The following is a 13,757-nucleotide window of genomic DNA, read 5'->3' on the forward strand; positions in this document are numbered from 1 at the left end:
TGAAATTATTCGCTAGAAAACTAATTTCTTAGTGTTTTAGAATAAATCTCCCCACAATTAAGATTCCTCAGCTACTGTAGTTCTGATTTCTTCCTGTACTTGATACAAATTTTATCTCTCGCCCTAAAAAATTTAATTCAACATCCCATCCCTTTAACTTTGCCTGACTGACATACTTGGATTACCAGAGTTGGGGCTAAATGTCAGGTTTTCTCAATTTGAGCAGCTGTGAAGGATTGAGAACTTACACCACAAAGCTACAGATAATTTGAAGGTTACATTTTAAAAACAGATATTTGCTTTACCTTCTTGTCTTCATCTGATCTCTGTCATATATCTCAGAGTCTAGTCTCACAATTTACATCAGTGAATTTCACTTTCTGAAGAAAAGCAGCACAGAAAAAAACCTTAAAACTTGAGTCTTCCTCACTGTATCAAAAAAAGCCATCCTTGCAAGCCTTTCTCACTTTTAAGCCATCCGTTTTCTATCATTTATTAAAAACTAGCAGCCACAAAAACAGCCAGAATGCAGTGTCCCACCACCAGGTGTCCAAGGTGTGTTGCTTATTCCTGCTTTTGTATTAATTTCTCATTCTAATAAGCAATTAAAACCCAGGCCAATTAGCTTACTATTTTTCCTTCCTTTCCCACTGTGCCAGAGATGAGTTGGCAAAAGTCCCAGGACAAAAGGAATAAAGTACATCAATAGAGATTGTCTGCACCTGAAGTGTTAATTTGTTCCCTCACTTTCTGCTAGCTCCCAACAACCAGTAAGTCACAAATATGAAGGTTGCCAAAGAAGGACAACAAAGCTTTATGAATAAACACTTATACTTCAGCTCTAAAAGCTTGTGACTTCTATTTCAATGTGAGCACAAATTCATTTCACATTGGTATGCACATATTTTGCAGTTCTGCCCAGCAACCAGGAGTATGTAGGAACAAGTACTCCTCTGCACAGTTCATTTTGATCAGTATGGATAGCGCCCAACCCACAAATCAGCACAGAAGAGGATTTTTTTCTCTGAGTTTAGTGGAATTAGGAATTATGATATTTCTTTATACACCCAAAAGCTTAACTAGATAAACAGAAATGTGATCAACAAATGTCCAAAGCCAAAAGTCCGCAGAACACTGCAAAGCTATTAACAGGCCTTAAATAGGAATTTTTTGCTCTTGGCCATTCATACTGAGTGCATTAATTCTCCTTACAATTACAGGCATGTTATGGTGCCACACTATACTTTTATATCAAATAAGATTAAATGTGTGTCAAAGTATTTACATTTTACCTGAATTAATAATGCATAGATGTAGTTTGAAAACATGAGTGCTTCTGTTTAGCATACTTAGGAGAGTAGCTGAAATAATGGTATTAAAAGTTAGCATGGGAAATTTCAAAGAATGTCTACAGGAAAAATACTGACTTGTACTTAAAATATTTTGTGTTTTAACCTCCTCACAAAGGAGAAATTCAGTTTCAGAGATTTTAAATTTTTCAGAATTCATATTTTTAGGGTTTTTTCTGCTTCTTTTGTCATTTGCAGCATCACCTCAGTAAGGACAAAAGAGGGGACAGGGAATATTTTCCACAGCTTTCTCCATGTAGGAAACAACGTAACTATCAAAATATGAAGATTGAGTTATCATTCTTCTGTTCTTTCCTATGAACAGCAAGGAGTGACAAGAGGGAGAGAAATTCCGGCATCCCATAAAAAATATTCTAAACAGAAAACCAAAACTCTTTGAATTCACAGTTGTTTCAGTTTAACTTATAAAATCCAAAATTATTTTCAGAACATTTAAATAATAATATTTCTCACATGTTCATATATTTTCCATATATCTACTAATTTTTTTATTAACCAGGAGTTCTGGCTATGGGCTGTACTTGGAATCTTGGCTATCAGAGGAAACCCTCCCAACTACAACATGATACTTGGCTTTCAGGGAGCCTCTGTGCAGGATAATGCCTCCAGCATCCCAGTCCATATTAACTCTCCCTTTCCAGAGAAGCCCTGCTGGTGTTAAATTAGCAAATTCCCTTGGGCAGTTAGATGAGTATTTGTGGGTGTTCTGTTTTGGACCTCTATGTTCCTATCAGTCATGGTACAACTCCCTGTGCTAGGCTGCCTGTGTAGTCCAAGATAACCAGTGGCAGATACTTTGTTCACCCCAAGATGCGCAACACCTGCTTGGATACCTATTGTCCACAAAACATCAACCCCCCAAAACCCCAACCCCTTATGAGTCTGTTTCCTTGGGAGCTGGGAATAAAATCAAGGCAGGAAAGAATTGCACCCCTTTTTCCCTAAGACTTTGCCCATGCCATGAGTCAGCAGAGGTTTCATCAGCTGCATAGCAAAAGCAGGTATTTGCCAAAAAGAAAGTGAGTATCCCTCACCAACCCCTTCAAGTACACCCAGCTGCACAAGACCTAGTGATGAACAAGTTTGAATGGAGCGCTAAAGGCCTGCCAGGAGGGGCAATGCCATAGCTTTGCTCTCAGCAAAATAGGTGACTGGTCAGGTCTCGGTTTACTCCCATGCACTCATCATTTCCCCCTTTTTCCTCAGGGATGAAGCCACAGCCCACAGTCAGCCAGTAAAGCCAGGCAGGATATGTGGAGGAGGCTCAGTCTGGGTGCATGTCAAGGGAATTCTCCAAGAAACGAAAAGAAGTAAAAATCTAAGGAATGTTATACTCCACATAACCTTTTATTCTTATATATCACAGTATTAAGTTACCTTACCAAGGGCAGGTTGAGGCTAAAAATATGTTTAAAAAAGTAAATAAAAATCAATCAACCAAACCAAAAACCAGCCAACCCTTGCTGACAGGCACAAGTCACAAATTTAAAAAGAAAACCCTTTTTCTTTAAACTATAGGTAACAGAGCTCCACCACCTCCTTGCATAAAAGAGGTATTTTATGGGTCCTTCAGGACCTGGGTCCAGCTACAGGAAATGACCCTGAATGGAGTAGAATTACTCTGTTTAAAATGGTCCTGAACCAAAACTCATCTTGCTTTCTTACTGTCGTCATCTCTCAGAATTAAAGGTTTGAGTTCTCTGTGTCCACAAGCTGCAGGTTGCTGGTACCATGTTGCACCAGGCACTGTAAAGGCCTATGATACACATTCAGTGAAAACATTTCAGGCTTTTTAAGTGTCAGGCTGGTCTGTGATTTTATCTATTAAGCTGTTGTGTTCAGAAAACCTGCAGCCAGGCATGGACCGTAAGAACATGTATGTAAAAGATACAGGTTTGTCCTGTTTTCCTACTTCTTGATACCCTCCCCTCTATAAATAATTATTGACACTACTAAAATTCCGAGGGCAGAAGGTGAACAATTGTCCCCAGCCTGTTGGGAGCTGGTAGAAATATTACTGGTGCTTACCAGACTCCATGCTTTGTCCTGTCTTCAGCTCCATGAGGAGCTGCCAGCTCCCTCTTTGGCTCTTTTTGGCACCAGTCACCAGTCAGGCACTTCCTCCTTCACTGCTTCTGTTCTGTGGCTGGGGGAAAAGCAGAGATTGGCTACCCTCACTCAAATCTGACAGCATCCACCCTTCACTCCCATGCCCATTCTTCTCTCCACTTTCCTAGCTCATTCCTCATCAATTCCTCTCAGTTGACTAAAAGCCAAGGTTCAGTCTTTTCCTCCTAAGACTGAGGTTGTCCCAGTTTCTTCAGACGGCTCCATCTCTATCATGGGTATCACCAAATCACATTTTGCTGCCCATTAAAGCAGGTAGTTAGCTATTTTCCAGTGTGTTGCCAAGGAAACTGCTGCAGTTGAAAGACTGGACATACTTCTAGCCTGTAAAAGTGAGCAATGCTAATAGAAATATTGCAAAAATTCATGAACAGCTACTCAGATATTTTAATAGGTCTGGCATAAGATTCAGATACCAGTCATAAATGTCCATTTTATTTTATCACAGTACTGATTAATTCTAACACTTCCCATCTCTGTGCATCTTCTTTAAAAGCAGCCCACTGTTAAAACACAGCCCTTAAAATAAACTTCAGTTTATTTTTCAACAGCTGTCCAAAATCCACATTGAATAATATATTGCTATGCTGTATCTAATTGAAGACCAGATGCCTTTGAACTAAAGTCATCAATACCCCATACAAGTTGAGGCATATGCTTGCATATAACAACTTGCCTTTTTTGGCTGTTTACGTTCCAGATCTTTGGGCCAGTACCATTCTCATCTGTAAAGTGCATTACAAGTGTAGGTAGTTGTAAAAAGAAATATTGATTGCCATTCTTTTCATGACAGAGAGAATAAATTGTAATTTTTTTATTGCAAAATATTAAAATAAATTACATTTTACAAAGACTTAGCAAATATTTACATACAGTGGGATTCCAGTGACAATCAGCAATAAGGAACAGACAGGCATATATTGGAGTGATAAAGAGTCAGAACTGCACAAACATCAAAAGCTGTATCAAAGACAAGCTAATTTTTAAAAATCACAAATGGAACAAATGGAACAAATCCCACAAATCCCACGAGGCACAAAAATTACACATCTACGAAGTTCTTTTATTTAGTCAACAGACATATTGCTTTTTACTTTCTTTGTCTGTGTCTACAACCTCCCAGATCAACTGGAGGAAAAATAAAATTTTCGCATATACAGCTGTGTCACCATGGATCAGTCTGGTTTTAATTCTGTATGCTTTGTGATATCCATTGCCAGCAACAGATTCACGAATCATTAGTTCAGAAAAATTTAACACTCTAATTTTGTACTTCCTCAGTGACTTCATACCAGTGTATTAGATGTGTCAGGCTGCCTGATGTACCTGATGACAGGTACCTGAAAGTGATGCCCTTTTGGTAAAAATACGCTTCAATAGCGCAATACAAACCCAAGAATCATCACAACGATGTCATGAAGAATGGGTTCACATAGTCTTATAGCACTTAAAAGGTCTTTTGTAGGAACAGACTTCCAGGGTCACATTTCAGGATTTAATTTTTGAAAAAAGAATAACATTGAAAGTACTGGCTCATCTTGGCAAAATTAATAAGTGAACTCATCCTTCACATGTGACTGGAAATAAAATCTACTTCTAGACAATAACTAGAAAGAAGAGTTCTCACTGCTATTCCATCCCTTCTTTATACATGCTTTTAAGCTTTTTTCCTTATTTAAAATTCCCCTTTCCTCTTGTTCCAAGAAGAGATCCATCTCGCCTATAAAACCAATTCCACTGCTTTAAGAAAACTGATAACATTATTAGTTACCCAAATGAAATCAACTGGCATCCAAATAATATGTTTCCAGATTGACCAAATAATTGAAATAACTACAAGATATAACTAGACAGCACTGGGGAATTCACTCGGAGACACTTTTGGAGCTGAATAGAACAAAATCCAGCCCTCTAAGTCACTACATGTAAATCTGAAGGCAGAAAGACATTAGTTTAGATCCCCCAGGCAGCTTCTTTTCTCAAGACATGGAAGACAGACAGGCAAAAAGCTGTCTTGTTTAGCACTTTGGCACTTCTGAGATGACACCATAATTTTAAAAACCCTGGGAATGGTTCAGCTTTTTGGAGAGAGCCACTATGAAAGTTATGCAGCAACTAAACCCCTCCAAAACTCTGAAACATGTAGGGCTTAACAAGACCAATTCTGTTGGCCCCTGTGTAAAGAGGAATTTTTTCCAAGTGTTAAGATTACATTAAGGCACATTGTGGGATATCTTGAGAACAGTTTTGTGAGGTGTGATCATGTTTCCCTGAAAAACTGGGAATATTGTATTTTGTTTTAATAAATTCAAACTATTACTTTAAATCCCATGATACTTATTATGCAGACTTATAGTCTATGCTGACTGCACTGGGAAAGGCCAGAGAGCCACATCTAGCTTGATAATATGAAACAGATCTCATCTATTCTCAGCTCTGGTGTATAAGTGCACTTTGCTACACAGAATAGAGTCTGGGTTCCAGTGTGCAACATCCCCTCCCAATCAAAGCAGCCCAGCCAAGTGTCTGGGTTGTATTATTTCAGTATTAAAGAGATTTTTTTTTCTTTTCTTCTTGTTTTTTAAATGAAGACTGGACTATGCTTTTCCATTTCACACACTTGCTGAAAGTCTCTTCTCTCCTCATTGTTCTGTTGCTTTCTAACTGTTACTAAAACTTTGATCTTTGCATCAATAATGGAAGACAAGTTGGAGGACAACAAAAGCTATATGGAGTGCTTTCTCATTTTCTTTTAAGTTTGTGTAGAATTTTTTAAACAAAGAATATTTTTTTAGAAAGAGAAGGCTAAACTGACTACACACACATCCTGCACATACACACATAATCCTGCCTAACATTTCTTACAGTTATGAAGTACAGCTGTCAACCACAAACCTTCAGATACAAAAACCTGAAGGGCTTGGAGTAATTTTAGAAGAGTGGGGATAAAGGTATCTTACTAGAAGTAAATAAGAATCACCTTGATATGGCTTCTACCTCTTTCCTGTCAGATACAAGTCAAATTTATCCAGCCACCCCTGCTCCAAATATTGTAAATATAATAGAATTTGATTACAAATGAGAATCTCTTTTCAACAACACTACCATAAATTGCATATTAAATACAAATCAAATTAGGTTAACTCCACAGTTGTTAAGTATAAGAGAGGTGGACATGAGTTGGCAATGATTTGCCATTGTGTTCACATTCTATTTGATAAAATGTCATATATGTAGAAAATTCTAGGAAAAAAACCCAGAATAGTAGACAGTCTTTTGTTTCACAGTAGGTAACTTTAAAACTTCCTATCTAAAGGCTATCCAACCAGATTCCAGCTTCCCATATATCCTCTTTCTGTGGAACAGGCCAGCAACTAAAGCTGCAGCCAATATCTGCAGTTATCAGAAATAGCCATTAATTTAAGATTAGCATTGCAAGGTTCCATAAGGTCATGTTACAGAACTAGTGAGTCTGCCAGCATTACACTGAAAATGAGACTGAGACAACTTTTAACTGTTCACTGAACCTTCAAAATGTTCGGACATACCAGAATGGCTTAAATACTCTAAAACCAAACGGATCAGCAGAGCCTGACGTGTTAAGGTTTAAAGGTCTTGGCTATTTTCTGTTCCAAATATACTGGATAAAACTGTTCCAAGTATATTGGATAAAACAGAAGTCAGTACCTTTTGTCAGCATAAAATCTCATTTGAAAGAGGTGTCAGGGTTAATGCATAGATATAGAAAAAGAAAGAAAAATAAAACCATGGTAAAATTTCTTTGTAGCCAAAAGAATTTGGGCATACATGTTATGAACAGACATGTTTCCTTCTAGTGAGTACCCCATCTCCAAGTCAAAAGATAATACTTTTAGAAACTTAGAGCCAAAGTGCCTTCTAAAAAAAGTGCCTTATGGCCTGAAGTCACTTGATCACATCTCAAGTTTGCCCAAGGTTTGATATTGCCCAACCTTCTATCAAGTGGGATAGAATAACCATTGTATATGCGCACAGGTCAAACTCTAAGAACAAAAAAATAATATACAAGGTGTAATCAACTGTTTCAAAAATCATCTCCCATTCAAGTCATGTCTGAAATACCAAGGCAGGGAGGAACATCAAACAACAATACTGACTAACACACTGCCCAGATCAGCAGCAGTGCTACAGGTCCATTCTGAGAGGCATTAGGGCATTTGGAGAATATCTGTGTTTCCCAAGGTGATTTTTTCCTAAGAACAGTGTCAATAAAACTTCACCTGTACACAGATACTGTATAAGGTTCATTCAAGTATTTCCTTTAGGAAATGGACAGTGGAAGGACACTTTCAGCACAAAAAAAGTTCATTGCATCCTGCTTGTGCTCATACAAGCTTTGATCAATAAATTTTCCAGTCATGTTACTCTTTGACAGCTCTGGGGCTGATGTGAAAGCTTAGCAGCCCAACTGACGAGCTTCATCCCAGATGATTTTTCCTTGTTAGAGGGCTCATTCTTGATCCATTCCTTTGGAATTCCTAATTTTAATATTTTATTTAAGAAATTAGGATTCACTATAATTTGACAAGCACTGACATATTCAACAGAGATGTTTCAGAAGCTTCCTTCTCTGTCTACCAAAACACCTCAGCTGTGTGTCCTGGCATTCCATTCAAAGTTTCTCATTAAGAAAAGTGTATTAGAGCCATATTTTTGGCAGTAAAAACTTAACAAAGGACAATCCCCTTGATTTCATTTGTGATAAAAGCAGGATTCAAATCAGAAGTGAAAGGCTAATGGAGTAACCAAACACATTTGATGTCCAAAACAGTCCTGCATCAATATAGTTACACTCCCAAACTACTTCTTTAATGAAATGCATGAACTCAGAGCAGATCCAGTGTATTAATTAATCTTTTCTATTTTGTTCAATAACCATAAAATCTAAAGAAGGACACAAATTCAACTGTTATTTTACAAGTCTTTCAGAAAAGCAAAGCTGATGGGCTCAGAAACCAACTTAGGATGGGAAAAGGAGACTGGAGTTTCTTAGTCTGGGACTTGCTTTTGTTTTCAAAGAGACCAGAGAAGGTGCAAACATACTTTTCCCCTTGCTCTATGTTCAATATGCATTGACCACTTTCAAAAAACCACTGTCCAGAATGCTTCACGTGGTAGCCTTCACATTGCTTACTGTATTATATTCATTCATCAGTTGTTCATAAGGCACAGAAAGTTCTAGCTCATTATTGGTAAAGGTAGATTCATCAGAGGATGGAAATTTTACCAGTTTTTTTGCAGTTTCAGATTCCTCTGCAAGATTATCATCCATAGAGGATTTTGACGTTTCCTCATCATCTGAGATATCTTCCTCTTCATCATCATCTTCATTTACAAATGTTATATTTGCATTCTCAAATATTAAGGGTTGATAGTCTCTGGAATCCCACACTTCACCTTCTTCTTCACTAATCCTGTCCAGCTGGTTCACAAACATGGTTCCTTCCAGAGGGCTGTCTCCTATATGTTTATCATGGAGGGGTCTCAGTACGTGACCATTTTGCATGTCCAGGGAAGCCTCATCATACTCAAATGACTCTGTCTTTGTGTAAGTCACCTGAACATCTATACTGGCATTCATTTGTTTGGCATTTTCCACTATAATCATTTTGTCATTGCTTGTCTTCAGGGCCTTCTTCCCAATTTGCTTTATAAGGTCATTGTAAGTCTCTTCCTTCTTTGAAAGAAAGCTGAAAATGTTGACATCCTTTGAGGTACCCATTTGAAGGGGTTTTTTAGACCGAGGATGGTTGTCAAATGATTCTTTTCTTTTTTTCCTCCGTTTCTTGATTGCCTTGTGGACTTCCACAAACATACTGACCTTCCAGTTAACAAAGAGTGAAAGCCAAGCTAGTCCCAAATAGATCCATAACTCCACAAAATATCTGTAAAGCGCATGATAGTTTGCATCTGGATTTACACCTACAGGAAATTAAAAACAAAAACATTACTGAAAGAAGACTCACTGCTGATAAACCTTTTAAGTTATGACTCTGAGAATTGCTCTCTTCCTCAATAAAAGAGCATTGTTATTTGAACACAGGTCAGAGAGGTAGCGAGTGGGGAAATGAAAGAAAAAGTTGATCCCACATCTTCCAGTTCTTGGCCACACATATTCTGATCACTGGACTAACAAAAATGAAGCATATTTATCCTCTCTTTATAAGATATAAAAGTGAACACTTTCCCATTTGAAAATTACAAGTCTTCTTCTTGCCACTGAAGTACGTATATCTAGGTACCTTCCTTGAAAAAAAGATTCAGGGTTCCACTTACGAGGACCAAAGTGCTGAACAAAGCAGTGGATTTTAAAGAAAGAAGAGGTTTAGGAGGGAGAGAGGAATATGCTCAGCATTCCATGTTGGCTAGTTATAGGCAGGTGTAAAAAGCATTCCCCAATGCCTACACATCCTGCTTAGTGTACTGGATCCCATTCAAAGGTGCAGAACTACCATGGTGGACAGTGTAGCTCCTTGCCTAAAATACAGACCTGGGGCACCAAAAGGACTTAAAAACTCTAGAACTTGGCTGCAAAATTAACCCAATAAAGGCTTTAGGCATCTACACCAACACTGAAGAGCCAGATCTAGTCCATTGGATCAGTATTCAGCCTTAACAGAATGTTCTATACTGCAAGGAAAAGCTTAGAAAACATCTTTTCAAATTAAGAGTTTGGAAGCAGAATTGCCACACTATGCATGTAATGAAATTTTACATAAAATGTGATTACTGACCAGCAACAAAATCTCCAAATCCTATGGTGGTGATGGTGATGAATGAGAAATAGAGGCCTTCAATGTAATTCCATCCTTCAGTCATCATGAAGACAAAGGGAGGAATAACCAGATGGACCAAGACACCCCAAACAATGAAAATAGCTGTGCATGTAATTTGGGCTTTCCTCTGTGGGAAGAAAAAAAACCAGAAAAAGTTAGGGAAATATCTCAAAATTATTTTTTCCTGCTCATAGCACCAATAATTATCTGGCAGCACCAGATATTTCAGTTTTGAAATATCCATAATTAAAAGTCACTGAAAGTGACTGAAGTAAACACACTTTTATTTTTTTTTTTTATTTTTTTTTCCCCTTTAGGCAGAACTCCCTATTCTTACAACTATTTGCTCAAAAAATATTATTTCCTCATAGTTTTCCTTCACGCTCTTTGAAGAGTTTAAGGAGTCCCTGGTATTTTATAGATTGGCATGGGATATAGACATAGCACTCTAGTCTAAAAATCCACCAGTACCTCTAACTTTTCTTTTACTCATTTGAATACAGAAGATCAGAAGTGTTTTAAGATGTCTCTCTCCTATTTCTCACTCCTTCCCTTTGCCACCCACGCAACCTTTGTACAAACCTGCTCACACACACATGTATTTCACTATTATTTTCTGTACTTTCTTCTCAGGTGCAGAACCAAAAACGTTCTTGCTCTGTTTTTGAAATCAGGATGTAAAGCAGCCCCAGTGCCTCCAGTGCAGGCACTATGACTCTGCATTGCTTCCCATTTCTGTGCAGTTAGAACTGAGAATTCACTTGCAGTGGGGAAGGGAGGGAGAGAGAGAGAGAAACCCAAACAAACCATCACCAAAAAACCAACAAAATATCACAAACCAAAAACCACAAGCCAGTAACTCAGAACAAAATACTATATTGTCTTATGCTGATGTTGTTACTCCTCCTGGAGACAGGAGAAGTGACATGCACACACTGGGTTCATGTAGTAACAGTCTGAGTTTATTGTGGGGTAGCTCCTTTTATAGAGCTTTCAAATTTCCCATGCTTACAGACATGATTGGTCAAGGGTCTCAACTCCACCCAGCTTACTGGCCAATTATATGGGTGCATCTGTGCTTGTCCAGGGACTTTTTTCTCCTAATGAGATAGGCTGGTCGAGCTGGTATCTGTTAAGCCAAATTATCTGTGCAGCTTATAGACCAGCTATAGCTGTCACAATTTTGCAGCAGGTTCACTGCAGAGCAGGAAATATTCATAGTAGCACATAGGCAGGTAGGAGTCAATTTTCATTTCTGTGCTGAGGAGCTTTAATGAAACGTCTTGAGTGAAATGGAGCCTCATGTACATTTGTCCTAAAGGTCTTTAATGTGAGAAGTAGTACCAAAGGTTTTTATGAGATCTGATTTTGCTAAACTTCTTGCAGAACTAACACATCAGACCCCATCCCTCTTTCAGTTGTTTCAATGCAACACCTTTTGGGAAAATTTGTATTTGTACAAGTGTTCATTTACTATGAGATAAGTAGGCAAGTTAAGAAGTGTAAGTTTAATTCATGCATCAAAACCACACAGTTTACAGGTAAACAAGTAAGGGCTTACCAGGCTTACTCCTCTTTTTGTCAGAAATTGGCCCAGCCTCTTGGCACGTCCTCCAAAAAACTTCCCCAGAGCACTGATCCATGTCAAGCAGAGAGGTACTCCAAAAAGCCCATAAAATATACAGAAGAGACGCCCAGCATGTGTCTTTGGGGAAACATTTCCGTAACCTGAAAGAGATAAGTATGTCCTCCTTCTGCTCTTGTTGAAGAGAATTTAAGGCAATTCTATCTGTGCACAAAACAATACTGTGTGAGCTCCTACTGTGTTGGGCATTCCTTGCTTCACCATCTAAAAGGGATTTAGTTTACTGCAGCTGCTTATCTTCTGATTCTGGATGCCTTCCAACGTTACTCTAGCAAACTCACAAAAAACCCGCACTTCAGCATTCCCTAGATTTTGTGCATCTTTTTTCTGGACAAGATGGGGTAAACCCAAAATAAAGCTCATCTCAAAACTTCTAATATGATGTTCCAATCTTAAGCAGCACTGTTAAAACTTGACTGATTCAATTTTATGGAATGAAACTCAAAATTCATCCTGAAGCTAGCTCCCAGGTGAAAGATCCACAATACACATTACACTTGTGACCTGGTACCTTTGCAGGGAAAGAGCTTGTGAGTTAAGTGCAAGGCAAGTATGTGCAAAATATTTCAAATGAATTTAGTTCATTCTGCTGGTCACAGAACCTAGCAGGACATACAGATTCAGGGTCTAAAATCAGCAGCCTATTTTCTGAACTTCTGACAGAGTTTTCTTATTTAGGTGTGTTATTGACTTCAACATGAAAGCTATAATATAAGCTGGGTATTGGAAATCTTAAATAATAAAGAAAACTACAATACTGCATATGGTTTTACAGTAAGACTTCTACATCCAATCCTCTCTGGTTATTTTCCATTCCTTTTTTTTTAATTCTAGGTTCAACAAGTGTGTAAAAACACCATGTAGCAAAGATTTTTCTGTAAAAGCAGAAGGTAAAAGATGCTGAGTTCTGAAAAAATATATATCACAGGAGGAAGAAGTCTTTGAGTGCAGAAGGTCTTACAAGCACAAATCAGTAGTAATATTTAAAAAGCAACCATTGTTCCGCTTCACCTTCTTTTAAGAGGTAGATATAAAGTCTAGCTAGTTCTGCAAGTCAGTAACACTGATAATTTAGCAGTACCTCAAGAGGACGCATGTGTGTAAAAAGACAGCAATACAAAAACCTCATATACACTTGCTTTAGGTATTAATTTAATGGAATGCTTTGTTATGCTTTTGTTTTGGAATTTTATGATTGGAAATTTAAGTGCATGAATCAGTGGAACTGGAATAACACCAGCCAACCCCAACAGCACCTTTAATCCATTACTAATTGGAAAGGCACAAATTTCTCTTCTATACACACATGGAGAGAGTACCAAAACCCTAGTTTTTTTCCTCTATGAATCTGAACACATACTTTAGGCAGCTCCAGGCATGGGGACTTTATTCAGTGGCTACCTTGACACAGAAATGGGTGAGTACAAGCACACTAGAGCCTGAGGAAAACTACAGCTAGGAAGGTTGACATAGTAAATATTTACCGATTGTAGTGATCACAGTAGCAGCAAAGATCACAGCATTCGGCCAATTCCAATTGTTGAAAGTATTGTTTCCAGTGATGGCGACCCCCTGTCCAGCAGCATCTGACACAATCTGTAAGGAAAAAGTAACAATCAACCTTGTAAAATCCTGGCAGCCTAAAACAGAAATTTATCTGTCCCTCTCAGGTTTTCCCCTTAGCTCATACTTTTAAAATAATCGCAGAGTTTTTTGTGAAGGCTGGCCTAGTATATTCACTAACGATAATTTTATGAAATACTAAAAACTTACTTCACATAAGAAAAATTAATGCAGGTG

The 13,757-nt window shown here is 38.0% G+C and overlaps 1 protein-coding gene across 1 annotated transcript in view; it reads right to left on the reverse strand.

Annotated features, from left to right (window-relative positions):
• Positions 1-6,254: 6,254 nt before the first annotated feature.
• Positions 6,255-13,757, reverse strand: part of KCNK5 (potassium two pore domain channel subfamily K member 5) — a 33,827-nt gene continuing 26,324 nt past the window's right edge. Inside the window, exons 2-5 of the mRNA XM_058835637.1 lie at positions 13,442-13,553; positions 11,874-12,040; positions 10,271-10,439; positions 6,255-9,458 (exon numbers count right to left, since the gene is read on the reverse strand). Coding sequence (XP_058691620.1) covers positions 8,644-9,458; positions 10,271-10,439; positions 11,874-12,040; positions 13,442-13,553 — 1,263 coding nt within the window. The 3' untranslated portion in view covers positions 6,255-8,643. The remainder of the gene's footprint in view (positions 9,459-10,270; positions 10,440-11,873; positions 12,041-13,441; positions 13,554-13,757) is intronic.

The sequence above is a fragment of the Poecile atricapillus genome, chromosome 3 (genome assembly GCF_030490865.1).
Source record: "Poecile atricapillus isolate bPoeAtr1 chromosome 3, bPoeAtr1.hap1, whole genome shotgun sequence".
Lineage (NCBI taxonomy): Eukaryota > Metazoa > Chordata > Aves > Passeriformes > Paridae > Poecile > Poecile atricapillus.